The 16,117-nt window shown below is 42.8% G+C and overlaps 1 protein-coding gene across 1 annotated transcript in view; it reads left to right on the top strand.

Moving 5' to 3' along the window:
• Positions 1 to 655: 655 nt before the first annotated feature.
• strbp (spermatid perinuclear RNA binding protein) overlaps positions 656 to 16,117 on the top strand; it is a gene marked incomplete at its 3' end in the record, with an annotated part of 42,824 nt that continues 27,362 nt past the window's right edge. Inside the window, exons 1-4 of the mRNA XM_080743066.1 lie at positions 656 to 984; positions 1,504 to 1,672; positions 5,297 to 5,555; positions 15,429 to 15,544. Of these exons, the coding sequence (XP_080599192.1) occupies positions 692 to 984; positions 1,504 to 1,672; positions 5,297 to 5,555; positions 15,429 to 15,544 (837 nt within the window). The 5' untranslated portion in view covers positions 656 to 691. The remainder of the gene's footprint in view (positions 985 to 1,503; positions 1,673 to 5,296; positions 5,556 to 15,428; positions 15,545 to 16,117) is intronic.

Genomic DNA, 16,117 nt, shown 5'->3' with positions numbered 1-16,117 from the left:
CGTGTGTGCGCGAGCATGCGTGTGCGTTTTAATTCAGCCTGAGCTTTGTATACGAATATCTCATTTAGATATGAGGCCTATATATAAAGCCATTTACACAGCTGCCCCCAAATAATGAATTACATCAGTAAGACTCCCTAATTGGGAGATAAGCGACTGTCAGGTCGCATACACAAACTTTAGAAGGCAATCGTAGCCAATCAGGGGGAATATGGGAAATGGGACAGATCTATGTTGATGACATGACTCTAGACATACTGTGTACCGCTTTGTGTGATTTTAGGCCAAAATCTGTTGGAGCAGTGTCCAAAAAGGTGTTTTGCAAAAGTCGGCCTCATGGTGGCGCTAGAAGAGGCCAGTGCATGATTGCACGCAAAAAGAGGATGTGCTCAAGAAACGACATGGTGCCAGTCTGCCAGACCTGACCAGTCTGTTTGATGGACATGTCTGGCCCATGTACGTCAAACACATCAAGAATCATAAGGAGCTGGTCTGACTCTGAAACACACTACCTACTGACCTGCTCTCCTTAAAGTTTAAACCAGATTACGAAATATACTAATACTGAAAGGTTAAAAGACTTCTAGGTTACAACAAATCATATGCAGGTATATAATGCTCTATCTGTCTCTCTCTCTCTCTCTCCTGTCAGAGATCTTTCCGTTCCTTCGGTAATGACGACCGCCACGTCATGGCGAAGCACTCTACGATATACCCCTCCTCACATGACCTGGAGGCCGTGCAGTCGCTGGTCTCCACCGTGGAAGGTGCCCTCAAACACGTCTCCGATTGGCTGGATAAGAGTAATCATAATGGCGATGCCCACAGCCAGGCAGACAGCCTATCAGCAGACAGCAAACCAGCAGACAGCAAACCAGCAGACAGCAAACCAGCAGACGGCAAACCAGCAGACGGCACAGAGGACAACGACCCCCCCGGTGAAGACCCTAGCGAAGAAGCCGAGGACTCCAATGACAGCTACAGGTATGCTGGCACTCATGCACTGTGGGACTTGTACTGTATTCTGGTATTCTATCTTTGTTTTTATTTACTTCATAGCTAGACACAACACACAAAGATATTTCTTTGATGGCCAGAGAAAGATGCATGGATATTGATTGTAATATAGTAACAATGGAAGTACTCAATGGGTACTGATTACTGTAATTTAAATTATAGATACTAATATGTTTGAAGCGATTATGGCAAAACTCCCGCAGGAGTGATGACCAAGGACTAAGTAGGCATTTTCTGTCAGTGGTTATCAAACCTTTTCATGTCAAGGACCCCTAGAATTATATGCATAATATGGCCGCCGACCCTCATCTAGAAATATTATGTATCAGGGACCCCCCAGAAGCAAAGATTTGAGTTACAAATGTACACTTTAGAAGTAGGCCTATATATACAGTATATTCAAATGTTCACCTTTTTTGAGCTTGTAGATCAGCTATTTTTCAATAGCTAAAGTATAAAATAATTGAAGTGAGTGCTGTCTTGCAGGGAGCCCAGTGTAGGCGGGGTCCTGTGTGGCGTGCTGAGGATCGGCCTGGTGGCCAAGGGCCTCCTGATCAAAGACGACATGGACCTGGAGCTGGTGCTGATGTGCAGAGACAAGCCCACACAGACACTGCTGGACACTGTCTGTCTCAACCTGCCCACGCAGATACAGGTGAGAGACCAGCACACTAAAGGGCTTTGCACACTGGCCCGTTTATTTATTTTTCTTTCCGTTTGCTGCATGATTAAAACGCATTGGATTTGGTGTGCAATGCTGTGCGGAACCTGCACTGCGGATCCGAAAAGGAGTCATAAAAGGAGTCAATGAGTTTTTACCGGATGCAAAAAGACGCACAAATCTGGTTCCGACAAAACTATGGTTTAGTGATTAGTCATCACTTTTCACAGTTTCATGGGCGCTGTATTTAGTATTTCATGCAAAACAAATACTTGCATTGGATTCTGAATAATTAAAAACCCCTAGTTTGACCCCTCACATGCTACTTTAAAGCAGATTTTTTGTGGGGTATTTTTTTCCTTTTATTATAGTGAGTATTATAGTAAGTGAATGACACAAACTTTCAGCAGCTGCCAAAATAGTGCCAAGGTAAAGGAAAAAAATGTAAACCATTTTTTGTATCCTACTGGGTCCATAGAACAGGAAAAAAACGGTTTACAAGAATCTATATGAAAAATTCCCATAACTTCTTTTTGCTGCATAACTACATACACTAACAGCGTTTGCAGATACAGAAAGCCTACATTCAGCAAAGTAGAAAAACAAAACACCCACGGTGGTGGAGTAATACAAGGAGGAAATTGTGTCTCGTTCAAATTCATCAGCGAATGAGTATACTGTAGTCAGCAGAGCGGTTTCAATGACTTCTGTAAAACACTGTGGTGAAAAGGAGGAAACATTAATTAATGTATTCGTCAAGGTAAATGATATGGCCATTCAGCTTCCCTAATCTGCTAACTGCATTAGGAACATTTTACAAGTAGGACATTCGAGGCACACCTCTCTGCTCCTCCAGCGCAGAAATAATTCAGCCCATTATGGCCAACAGGGCATAATGTCTGCTCCTTTACCCTGTCCCCTCTCATTCCCTTTAGCCGTTAAGTTATGTGTGTGAGCGTGTACAGTGTGCGTGCGTGCGTATAGTAATCTCATGTCTCAGCCCAGTGGCCAGAGATCCCAATTTTCTCCTCCCGGCTAAATGGAATGTAGATGGGTCCTCTGTGACTCACTGCTCACTTACTGTATACATATGCACTCACACACAACATAAAGAGCACAGGCTGACACACATACACATGCACACAAACAAGCAATGCACGCTTTAGCACATGAACCCTTGTGTGCCTATTCTGGGGGAGAAGATTTGTTGTAGATCTGTTATTTTCTGCAAAGCGATTTGGTGTAGAGGGATTGTTGGGGGCCTAATAGTATAGACCCTTGAAGGACTTGGTGAAGTATATATAGGGTAATAAATAATAATAATAATAATGTATGTGTAAAAGAAAACATAAAAACTGCAGATCTATGAGGCATAATCTTTTTTCTGCGCCTGCAGTGTATACTGTATATATAGTACCTTGTTATTAGAAGGATAATCCCTTGAGATGAACCAGCTCATTTTAGATAGGGTCCTTAGCACACATGAACAAGGCGTACATATACAAGCAATACTTTGTGTTCAACGTTGTGCATGTGCCTGTGTTAACGTGTGCACTAGGCTCGTCGTGTGTGTGTGTGTGTGTGTGTGTGTGTGTGTGTGTGTGTGTGTGTGTGTGTGTGTGTGTGTGTGTGTGTGTGTGTGTGTGTGTGTGTGTGTGTGTGTGTGTGTGTGTGTGTGTGTGTGTGTGTGTGTGTGTGTGTGTGTGTGTGTGTGCGAAACGTGAGCTGCCATCTCCGTGCTGACATCCTTGCATTCATTTATTCTGTCCTAATCTGGATCTGAGGGTCGCCAGTAATTGATTCCTCCAGATGGGGCTTAACCCATTTAAACCTGGAATTATTTTATACTTTAGCTGTTCAACAATAGCAGATATACAATTGAGCTTGTAGATCTGCAATAAAAGAAAAAAAAGAAATCATGATTATTTTAGCAAATCGTTGAATATATAATTTTTAAAGCAAATTTTTTTAACTCAAATATTTGCTTCTGGGGGGTCCCTGATACATAATATTTCAAGATGGGGGTCGGCGGCCAAATAATTCTAGGGGTCCTTGACATGAAAAGGTTTGAGAACCACTGACATAGAAAAATGCATAGAAGGATTCAGAAGACATTTAATCGGCTCAATATATTCAAAGGCTTGCACACATTTTCAAGATTTTTCAAAAATAGCAGATCTACAAGCTCGCCGCGCAAATTTTAACCCAACGCCGTTGTAGGGTGAACTGTGAAGTATACGCTTCTCGATTATGTGATTAATCTAAGAAAGATTATAGATTGAACAACCGCTAAGAAGGTAAACAATAGATGCAGCCCTTGTATACAGTCTGTATACTGTACATAAAATAAGCTGACACACACACACACACACACACACACACACACACACACACACACACACACACACACACACACACACACAGACACATCATTACGTGTCTGAAATTGATATAAGGTATTTCTTTCTCCCTTTCCCCATCTCCTCCCTCCCCCCACCTCCTAATAATCTGTTCAGTAAATGCATTGTGTGCTAGCCAGGATGTCAGGCTCCGGGATTGTGTTGCCTGCACATATAGTACCTAATGAGACAGATAGATAATAGAGTATGAAGAGCAAAGAATAACCTGTTTTCAGAGTTGAGAAAGGCTATTCAAAAAACAATTTAAATGTATGTACGTCTTGACTTAAACGTCTTAACCACTTAAACCCTCTATACTTAGTAAACTACTGCTTAGTTGACCGGAGTTCGCTTCCCTCTACACCAAATTGTACAGCGGAGATGTGACGTGTTAATCTGCCTCTTGGCCAGTTCCCACTTGAAAAATAGATTTCGTCTCAATGTGTTTTGACTGGTTAAATGAAGGTTAAAAAATATATAATCTCTTGGCTGAAAATAGCTTATCTTCAAGCTCACAACGCGTCACACGCGCTGTGACTTTGATGATCGGCTATTTTCACAGAATGTTTTCCCCCAGAATATGGATGCAAGTGATTAACAAAGCACCCATAAACAAATGTGAATATTGACATGGCACTACGTGTGTAATTATGGAACACAGGGTGAAGGCTTATGTTTTTTCCTGTCTGTCTGTCTGTCTGTCTGTCTGCTGGAGCAATGATTAGCGACAAAACTCTTGTGCACGTTTCCAGTAGGCAAAGAATCTTTGAAATATTTTACATTTAATTTTAAAATGAAAGTGAAAGGGAGTCGGATTGGGCTGAAACCATGCCCAAATATTGAGACAAGCGTCATAGACACGTTGGCTGTAGATGACAGACGTCATATGACATATAGCTCACAATGTGTTGCGATGCAACGTGTTGTGATCTTGTAGATCTATTTTCAAACGATCTTTCATACATTTTAGACATGATAACTTTAGACATTGATAGTTTGGACATACTCAGGACATTCTATATTATAATGAGTACTTTCTACTTTTGGTACTCCAAGCACATTTTGATACCAATAATTTTGTATTTTCATTCAAGTTAATTTTGAAATCAGGATTTTACTTGTAACAGAGTATTTCCACATTGCTGTATTGATACTTTTACTCACTGTGTTGTGACCTCTGCTCTGACCGTCCAAACTGTGTGTGTTTGAATCACTGCAGAAGCTGACGGAGGAGAAATACGAGGTGACAAGTTCCGCGCCCGAGGCGGCCATCTTGGTGCGGACGTCAACAGAGCCCAAACTCACTCTAAAGATCACCCTCACATCACCAGCCATGAAGGAGGAGGAGGAGGAGGAGGAAGAGGAAGAAGAAGAGGAGGAGGAGGAGGCAGAGGAAAAAGAGGAGAAAGAGGAGAAAGAGGAGAAAGAGGAGAAAGAGGAAGAGATGAAAGTGGAGGAGGTTGTGGAGGACGGGCGAGGTAGGAATTAAAACACACCGAGAGATAGAGAGAGAGGGACCCACATACAAACGCACCACTGTACACATGGCACATTCAAACACAAGGAGAGGTTCTTTTCCTCTCTGTCAACAACACACGTGCGCACACACGCACACACAAACTACTAACGGTAGACTGTACACAATAAAATCCTCAGTGTTGATATAAAGGAAAATTATCCAGCTCCATTTTTACTCCTGAAACTCAATTTATGCTTTCTGTGTCGACTGACACACGGAGCACGATGAAAGCAACAGGAAAAACAACAGGAAATGTGTTGCTGCGGACAGTGTCTGGAAAACATCATTTGGACGGCGACGCGTCATAAAATGTCGCTTACTGTGATTGGTTGGGAAGATGAAGTGAGCTCAGTTACCACGAGACCATTATTCACTTCCTTGTTGACATTTTCTGGCAAAGCTGTCGGCGAGTATGAATGCTCAAAACTCACACTATGTGAGACATGTAGCGTGACACATCCATTCAACACTGTCCTTGGCGATCCATTTAGGTCAATTTCATCCTTTACGGCCGTAGCTAAATGGGTCGAGAGGCCGTCTGTAAAACGGAAGGTAACCAGGTTCGATTCCTGGCTCTGACTATTATGTTGAGGTGTCCATGAGTAAGACAGCCCCCCTCCCATCAACTGGATGAAGCTGAAACAGAATTTTCCTGTGGGATAAATAAATAAGGTCGACATTATTACATGAATAATACAGAGGATTTTACTGTATACTGTGAGTCAAGGGTCTTCAACAGGGGGTCCGGGACCCCTAGGGGATCCTCAGAGTTACTACAGGGGGTCCTCCAAATCTTTGTGTGATAGAAACTTTTTTTCTCCAGACTAAGTACAGAGTGAAAGGTCTAGTTTATTAAGTATTGACGGTTCAAGTGGTTAAATATCATGAAAACACGAATTGACATTAATCCAAAATACACTGATGACCGTGCTGTTAAACAAACAATGAAACTACAGTATATGGAATCTATGAAAAGGTTGTGGGGGTCCCTGCTTCATCTCTCTCTCTCAACTAAGGGGTCCTTGGCCTGAAAACGTTGAAGACCCACGTCTCTTTATCCTGTACATGAACATGTACAGGATAGGATAGGATCTGTTCCTGGAGTAGAAGGCATGGATAAAAGCTGTTTTCGGTGTCTCTGTACATTTGTACTTTGTCTTATGTGCCTCCTTTCTGGCCCAGTGCATTGGGCATTCCAATGTCAAGCAAGCCTATCAGGGACCGCATCAGACACTATTTCCCCAATATTAGGGCTGGGCAATTGGCTATTGCGAAACCAACTTGAAACCGACTTTTAGAAACGACAACTGACATAATCTTTGCTCATATAGGTTAACCGAGAAGCAGTTTTTAACAAATCGACGCGGGGAAAAAATCGATTGATTAGTCTTATTAACCTCTTAAGCCCTGTATTATACTTTGTTGTACGATGGTGTCATGCAGAAATAGTGAAACCAGCTGCGACGTGTTGCGAGCTTGTGGATTGGATATTTTCACTATTTAGGTTTGTTTTTTTATAATCGTTTATTACTTCTAATCGAGGCTTTATTGATTTGAAGACATATCGCCCAGCCCTACCCAATATTAACATTCGATCCTTATGGATGCTTTTATGTCTTCCTAAAATAAGGGACTGCAGGAACATTGCTAGTAAGTACATCAGTGTCAAGAATGACTCAATATCAAAATGTATTGAGTAATATTCCAGTTTTATATTATTTCCCCCGATTACATTCCCATTTCTCCTCAAATGTTAACATCTTCCATAGGTTGAATCCATCTTGCATGGCTGTGAACTAGAACTGAATTGCCTAATTTAGAGCTGAAAAACAACACTGCTTGAAGAATGATCTTCTTCATGACAAGGACATAGAGGTCCAGTATGTTGCCTACACTACAGTATGTACCCTTACTGTCCCTCACATGGTTGACCAGCACACAGCGCAGCTTATCCTCTTGAACCCTATTCATTTGTAGTCCTACACGGCCATGTTGAGGATCAAGACAGGTGTTTCAGTTTGTCTGATTGGCATAGAGAACTAATGTTCTACGCCAGTGGTTCTCAAGCGTTTTCATGTCAAGGACATGAAATTGACACTTGAACATGCATGCCAGGGACCCCCATAAGAGAACATTTGTACAGCTCGAGCAGTGATTCTCAACCATCTTAATTTCAAGGACCCCCAGTTTGACACGCATTTAGGCTACAGACCCCCATCTAATGTCATTTCTATCTCTCTGAGACCCCAATTTTTACTGTAAAATCATTGTTAATTTAACTCAGAGTGTACAAATGAAAACAAATGGACAAATGGTAGGGTCCATTTGGTTCCGTTTGTGCACTCTCTGAGTTACATACCCATAAGGGACCATTTGGTTCCTATTCCTAACTATTATTTAGCTGGGGATTCCCTGGAACTCCCTCAAGGACCCCTGGGGGTCCCCGGACCCCACTTTGAGAACCAATGTCTACGCCAATCAGAACACCTGTGTTGGTCCTCAACTTGGCTGGTGTAGGACTACAAATGAAACCCATGAATAGGTCCCTATTCCGGTGGGGAACATTCGCCGAAAACAGCCAACTCACTTGTGGAGCTTGTAGATCGGCTATTTTCGGGGGAAAGGCTTTTGGTGTATATGGGGGGAAAAGAGCAGACCAAGTACAGAGCCAACTCAGGTCAGGTTTACCAAGTATAGTGGCGCGGTTATAACGCTCTTTTCATGGTTCACCAGCACAGAGCAGCGTGTCCGCAGTAACCACTTGAACCCTAACATCCCTTAGAGGGTATGTACATGCATAAAGTGAATGGCAAATGAGTCGCAAAGTGAGTTTGACGTTGTTTAACGTTGTTTAATGCAATGAGATAGGACTTTTCTGTTTGGATGCATGTGCTGCCAAGGCCAGAAAGTGGTTTTTTGCCACTCAGTAGGCGTTCCTGCATAACTTCTGTATGATGATGATGTCATGCGCATACCTCTATTCTGGGGTGGAACTTTCCGGCGAAAATAGCCGATTAACAAACTCACAAAGCGTGGCAACGTGACACGTTTTGGGGCTTGTAGATCAGCTATTTTCGAGGAACACGTTTTGGTGTAGAGGGGGGAAAAGAGTCAGTTTTACAAAGTATGTAGTAGAAGAGTAGAGTGTTTAAAGTTTCTTTTTTTTTGTGGCTTTTATGCCTTTATTGATAGGACAGTAGACTGACAGGAAATGGGGGGCGAGACGGGGAGTGACATGCAGCAAAGGTTGTCCGGATCGGAAATCAAACCGGCGACGCCGCCAGGCATCAATGCCTATGTGGCAATGCCTACAGTATGTGGTATCTATGTGCCTGGATCAGTAGGCCAGCGGGCGCCCAAGTATAGAGTGTTTAAGTGGTTATAATAATGTCCCTCTCTTTTTTATGCCGTGGGGAGGGGACTGGTTGTAATTGGTTTTGGGAGATGGGGGGAGACGGGGGTGGGAGGGTGGGGGAGGGGAGGGGGGGCAGCAGGTCAGAGAAATCAATAACAGAGCACTAGCAGGCTGGCCATCCGTCCGGCGGCTCCCATTGGACCTGACACCCAGAGCTCAGAGGAGGATGAGGGACAGCGTAGAGGTTGTTTGTATATCACTCCACAGCATGACAGCGTGGCTCCTGATTCCACTGACACACACAAGATTGTTATGTAGTTGCACACCCTAAGATAGCAGATCTACACACTCACACAGGGAGCTACTGTAAGTGTGCAATGCGTTAGGCATAACATCGCAAACTCGGGAGAGCAGCGATGTGAATAGCATGTGCGCTTAGAGACGTATGGGCACAAACACACGCACACACGCAGACATAGGCACACACACGTAGAGTCATATTGTGTCCCTGACAGGTCAAGGTAACTGTCCTAGTGACAAACAGCCTCATATCTCACTCTGACTCCTCAGGATTCATGTGCTACTGGTGGGGACGGAGAGAGGCGGGACTGTCTATTGGATGGATTGGACACACAAAGCCAGAGCATTATATGCAAGGTCTTTTTTTTAACCCAGCGGGTTCTCAACCTGGCGTCCACGGCCCCCCTTGAGGGCGAGGCACCAAGGGTCGCAGGGCCTCTTGTCTGTTTGGAGGTTGTCCAAAACAGTCAGTCCAGAATATGTGCCGTCTGCTGTCTCTGTGTTCTCGATGTGATATCAGTCTAACTTATCATACAGAAAAAGGTTTTAAAAACGGCTAAAATGATTTGTCACAGGCTAAAATGATTTGTCACAGGGTAGCCAGTAGACAATAGACAATCAGAGACACTGCACATGTACGCTTCACAGTCACAGCATTGTTTTGCTATTCATTAGGAGAAGTATATACAGTAGGGCATTTACAGGAAGTGGTTAATGTGTTTGGGGAAAAAAGTGTGTGTGTGCTTGCACATGTGAGTCCCAGTTTTTGTCAGATGTAAGAATTGGGGGCTCCATGGAAAAAAAGGTTGGGAACCATTGGTTCAACTGGCTATAGTATCTCCATCGGCTCCCATTGGAACTGTGGCTGGAGCCTAGCTGTGTGCCAAATAGTCATTGCTGACAGATACACAGTTACATGACTTTCAAATCAGACATTTCCATTACAGAAGTATGTATGCGGTAGAATTCCTAACCCTTGCCAATGTTTGGATCAATACTGCCCTCTTATTCGATGTCAGCTGATCAATATGTCGATTTCATAATAACATCCTCTAATTGTCTCCCTAATCAATCTGTTTTTTTTTGGACAAGATTAGATGATGAAACAAATTATTGAATGTAGAATCTGCACACCGTGGCTGTGTGCATGCACGCATGTTTCTGCTTGCCGTGAGACAGAGAGAGATTGTATGCCAGTGTGAATGAAAGCAAAAGCAGGGATAAACGGCAAAGACAATATTTTAAAACGAACCGATAGAAGGGCAAAAACAATACCATACAGAAGAAGAGGTAGTGCAAATAGAATGATGCTGAGAGAGAGAGAGATGGTGGGAGGACAAGTGGGGGGGAGGAGAGGAAGGCTGTAATAACACAGTAGAAGTGCAGCTGGGGCCACCCTAACAGACCATGAGATGCACCATGATAAATCACACACACACGCATGTGCACAAAATTGCACTCACTCAAGCAACGAGTGTGCGCACGTGCACACACACACACACACACACACACACACACACACACACACACACACACACACACACACACAAATAGAATGCGCATTACAAACTAGAAAGGTGCACTGAGCGGAGTGCAAATCCCCGCCAGGAGGCACTACCCCTACCCCTCTCCTTTGTTGTGTCTTTGTGGTAGGCATAGGCACACATAGACATCAAAGGGGGCTTGAGCCGTGCCCCTTTATCCGTCTGTAAAAAGTGCCCTCTCCAGACCACGAATGTTGGTTTTTAAACTATGGTGAAAAAAATGCAAATGGCCTCTTTCCATGCCATACCTGAATGAAGCATTCAAGAGAATTGCCATGTCTAATCTCTCCTGAACTTGACTGCAACATCTTATGTTGAAAGAATTGCCCTCACTGTGTAGAAATCCATGCCGTTACGCCACATCTCCAGTATTAGACTTGATTATGCTTATAGTCCAGTGTGGTATCAAGCACCGTAAATAGCCGACCTCCAAGCTCACAACGCGTCGCAGTGTGACGCGTTGTGAGCTTGGAGGACAGCTATTTTCAATATTTCCACCAAAAGGCCCTTTTAGAGATTTTAGCCCTTGCCTCTCTAACATTCTCTGTCCCTGCTTTGTGGTGCACGTGACGACATTGCTTTGGCATTGTGCTCCTGTTTGAAAAGCCACTGGGGGGGAAAAGGCTATGATAAACTATGCTGATCATTAATGACCGGTGTCAATTATATTTATACAGGACCAGGAATTGAAATGACAGAGGTCTCTCCAAACGGACACAAACATAATGAAGTAGTTGGAGCAGGCCAGCCATAGATCACATGTAGCATGTGTTCTGTATGAGTTTTGGACCAAATCCACAGGAGCAGCAGTAAAAAGTATGACATTTTGAGTGTATGACTTACATTCAAAACTTTGTAGAGGCACCATGAGGCCATTTAGAAAAGGATGCATGGATTGAGTTCCTTGGGTTACTAGTAGTAGTTTGACTACTGTAGCTGCAGAAAAACAAACACACACACACACACACACACACACACACACACACACACACACACACACACACACACACACACACACACCGAAAGGTAGTTCAATTTAGTTTAGAGTTCATCCAATGCAATAAATAATTGAACGAATAACCTCAACTAGATTTTGCACAAGCTTTTATATAATGAATTATATATAAATGCTCACTTCATAGAAGACAGCAGTGTGTGCAGACACAGAAAGCCTTCATTCGGCAAAGTGGAGTAATACAAGGAGCAAATTGTGTCTCGTTGAAATTCATCAGCGAATGAGTATACTGTAGTCAGCAGAGCGGTTTCAATGACTTCTCTAAAACATCGTGGTGAAAAGGAGGAAACATTAATTAATGTATTCGTCAAGGTAAATGATCTGGCCATTCAGCTTCCCTAATCTGCTAACTGCATTAGGAACATTTTACAAGTAGGAGTTCCGAGGCTCAGATCTCTGCTCCGCCAGCGCAGAAATAATTCAGCCCATTATGACCAACAGGGCGTAATGTCTGCTCCTTTCCCTTTAGCCGTTAAGGTGCATGTGTGTGTGTGGGTGCGTGCATGTGTGAGTGTGTAGTAATCTCACGTGTTTGCCATGAACCACACATAACTCTCAGTGCCAGCCTGGCGAGGATAATCAGACACAGAACAGGACTTAGATCATTATAATGGCCAGATGAGCTCAGAGGTAAGGTGAGATAGAATGATGTCCCCATCCCTCTATACCGCTGTAGGGAGGCACATGACATTACATACACATTTTGGCATCCTCCACTGAGTTTCTCTCACTTGTGGTAAGCTGAAGAAGAACCTCTGCCTGGTTGTGTTTTCATGCGAAATCAGGGGTCTCTTCAGTGAGTTTTAAGTCTTATTGATGGTTAGGAACCGAATGGACCCCTTTACACTACAGGTCTGGAACTCAAAGACGTGTGTATACTCTCATACAGGGTTCCCACGGTCATAAAATTCCTGGAAATATTTTGAAATTAGAAAAATATTTGTCCAGTACTGGAAACGTTTTGGAATGTATCAAAGGTCCTGGAAGGTCCTGGAAAAAATATCTATGCATTGTTTGTCTTTGGTTATTGATTTTGTTAATACCTCTGAAATGACAAATTAAACATGGGCCAAATTGTCAAATATATAGAGGCCGAAATTGTGAAAATAGCCGATATACATGCTCACAACGCCTCGCAACGCGAGGCGTTGTGAGCATGTAGATGCTATTTTCACAATAGAACCGTGTTATACAAAATTCCTCAACTCTTAGTGCTCGTCAGGGTGCTGGGTCCCCAGTTAAAACATGATTATTTTGGGGGTCACGGCCTGAAAAGGTTGAGAACCACTGGCATACACTACCTGTCTTTGGGCATTGCGCATAGGAGTAAGCGACCTGTTATTGAGCTGAATTATTGTTATATAGTCCTGGAAATTGGGTTAAATATTCTGGAAAAGTTTTGGAAATTAATTGGTAAAAATGTGTGGGAACCCTGTCTCATAGTTATGCATGGGGGCCCATTGACCAATCAACTTTATAGTCATAATCACAGGTTTACAGTTGTAAAGAAGTGGGTGAAATTAGATTTTGTGTAAAGTCTTTTGTTGTTTTCAGGAAAGACATGGAGAGGGAGAGCAAGGAGAAAAAGGAATAGATGGCATGTCAAAGAAAGATCAACACTATATCCATACACATAGCTTAACAAATGTATGTACATGAGTTTAGACATAAGGTGCATACCAAGTCAGGGCTCCTTGAAATAAAAAACAAGTTTGAGAATCAGTTCTAGGAGTTCCTGCTCCTTATACCCCCTCTCTGAATTCTCCATGTAACCGCACTCCAGCCATTCATATACAGCCGCGCTTGATTCATCTTGCCTTGCACACCGTGTCTAGTTTGTGCCGGTGGTCGGCTCAAAAAAGAAAGAAAGAAAAAAGCAAAGGGATTGGATCAGCGTGTGTGAAGTGAACGCCAACGCCAACCCGGTGTGTCGGGGAGAATAAATCAAACGCTAATTGTATGAACATGAGAATGCCGTCCTCTGATATCAACCAACCACGATGCTCTCTAACAGAACCCTGCCTTGAACCCTTCTTGTTGTGTTTGTCTCAAACTGGGTCAAACTATCTCAGGTTTTCTTTTCATTTCAAGTCCTACATTAGGAGCGCTTGATTCAACATTTTTGCTCAACATGGGTTCCTTGCGGGACGCTTGGATAATTTTCTTGGCTCTTGTCAGCGGTCCCATGAAATCAAGTGCACCTAAAGTAAATCCCAAAGAAAATGCAAACTTCCTATTTTGACTCTCGCCTGTTGCAGACCCGGGTCAAAATAAAACAAAAAACAATAAAAAGAAAAGATAATAATGTCCTTTTCAAATACGTAAGGTGAGTTTGGTTTGGCTTGTCCTGCACAATGAAATGAGCTCTTCTCCAAACTACTACTACTCCACCCCTGCCTGCATGATGCTGGACAAGACGAGTCAAACGCTCCTTAAGTATTTGATTGTTGTATGTCTGGGCGCTCTCCAGCCCATGAAGTTGTCCCCTCCCTCGTGATCCCAAACTCTCTCCCTTCCACACATTTGACAGTGACTGGTCTGGTTATACAGTAAGCTGCTTATAAGCTTATGCATCCAAATTAATTACCAAGGCAACGTGTAAACTGATGTGCATATCGTCGCTGTCGGGCAGAAACCCTGTATCTCCATATTTAAATGTTTTATTTATAGTTTTATGTTTTTGTAAATTAATGCCCAACTTCATCGTACAACAGTGTCGTACAAAAATGGCCTACCAAAATCTACATGTTCGCAGCGCGTCGCATTGTGGCACGCGGTGAGCTTGTAGATTGAATTTTTCCGCAATTTTCTTTTGAAAGTGAAAGTGGGTTTTATAAATATTTAGCCATTGAAAAGCATTAGCAAGAGCTCGAAGCTAACTAATAATAACTACATTGGAACAGCAATTCTTTTTATCACGTTTTCTGAAAAGTAACAGTTTTGGATTCCACCCGACAGCAACAATAATGGTATATCGTCTTGTGTCACGTGTTTATTTGTGTTTGGCATTATGTTGTTAAGACCGCGTCCTCAACACATAAAAGCAACAGTTCTGTAGCATTGTTGAAAAATGTCACCTCTGCGTAACCCAGTCACCTCAAATGTGCGAAACGTAGAGAGTTTCCACTCTCTACAAGGGAAAGAACAGCTTTATGGCATGAAAAGCACCTCGTATGATCAGTATGTATGTATGTATGTGTGCGCGTGTGTATGTGTGTAAGTATGCGTGCATCCACACGGCAATCCTCGTGTGCTTGCGTACTTTCACACGCACGCACAGCAGAGGCGTCAATTGGGTATGGCAAGGTATGGCAGCTGCCTTACCTTGGCTACAGGGGAAGAAAAATAAAATGTACTTCTTAAAATAAATTCATCATGCCTGTTGCTAAGGTATGGCAACACGACTGGTGTCTTGCACGTGCGCGAAGACACCAGTCATGTTGCCATATCTTAGCTTTTTTCTGAACTGACGCCTCTGACGCACGGGCACACAGCACACGCGCACAAATTCAAACATACGCACGCACTCGGAACAGACAGTGTTTGTTTGTTTGTTTGCGTGCGTGCGTGTGCGTATGTGTTTTACGTTCTCTATATTGGGTTATTGTTTTGTGGCAGTGTTGGGTGCTGGCGCGCAGAGAGTGGAGTCTGAGGAGGAGGATGAGGGCGAGGTGCTGGATAGACACAGATGTCTGTTGGCCCTGGCAGCGCTGCGACACGCCAAGTGGTTCCAGGTCGGCGCCCACACACTTCCTGTCTTCCCCCCGCCCCTCCCCCCGCCTTATGCTCGTTGTAGCCTGACGACACCCGCCTGAGTGAACACACACACACACACGCTGTTGATAGCTCATGTTGGTTGTGGGAAAGGTTATTATGGTTAAGGAAAACTAACGAAAATTAGAATTGAAATTAATTTTTTCGTGAACGAAATAAAAACTATAATGATTAAAAAAATTATAACTAACTGAAACTGTTTACAAACGAACTATAACTAACTGAAATTATAGGCAAAATGCCCTTTGTTTTCATTTTTCCCATTGATTGTCAACAGTAACTGTGTGTGTATATATATATATATATATATATATATATATATATATATATATATCTTTTGTTGAGTTTTTATTTCACAATAACTTTGTGAATCCTGCAAATAACCCAAAGTAAGAAAAATAAATAAAAAACGAATAAAAACAGACCCGCTCTAAAAACTAAACTTGAAACAAAAAAGTCAAAACCAACTAAAACTAAACTAACTTTAATGAAAAATACAAAACTAGTATAAGCTTGTTTGTGAGTTGTAATTA

The sequence above is a fragment of the Nannobrachium achirus genome (assembly GCF_963921795.1).
Source record: "Nannobrachium achirus genome assembly, chromosome: 15".
Taxonomy (NCBI): Eukaryota; Metazoa; Chordata; class Actinopteri; order Myctophiformes; family Myctophidae; genus Nannobrachium; species Nannobrachium achirus.
The sequence above is the reverse complement of the archived record's forward strand: the minus strand, read 5'-3'. Positions and strand labels throughout refer to the sequence as shown.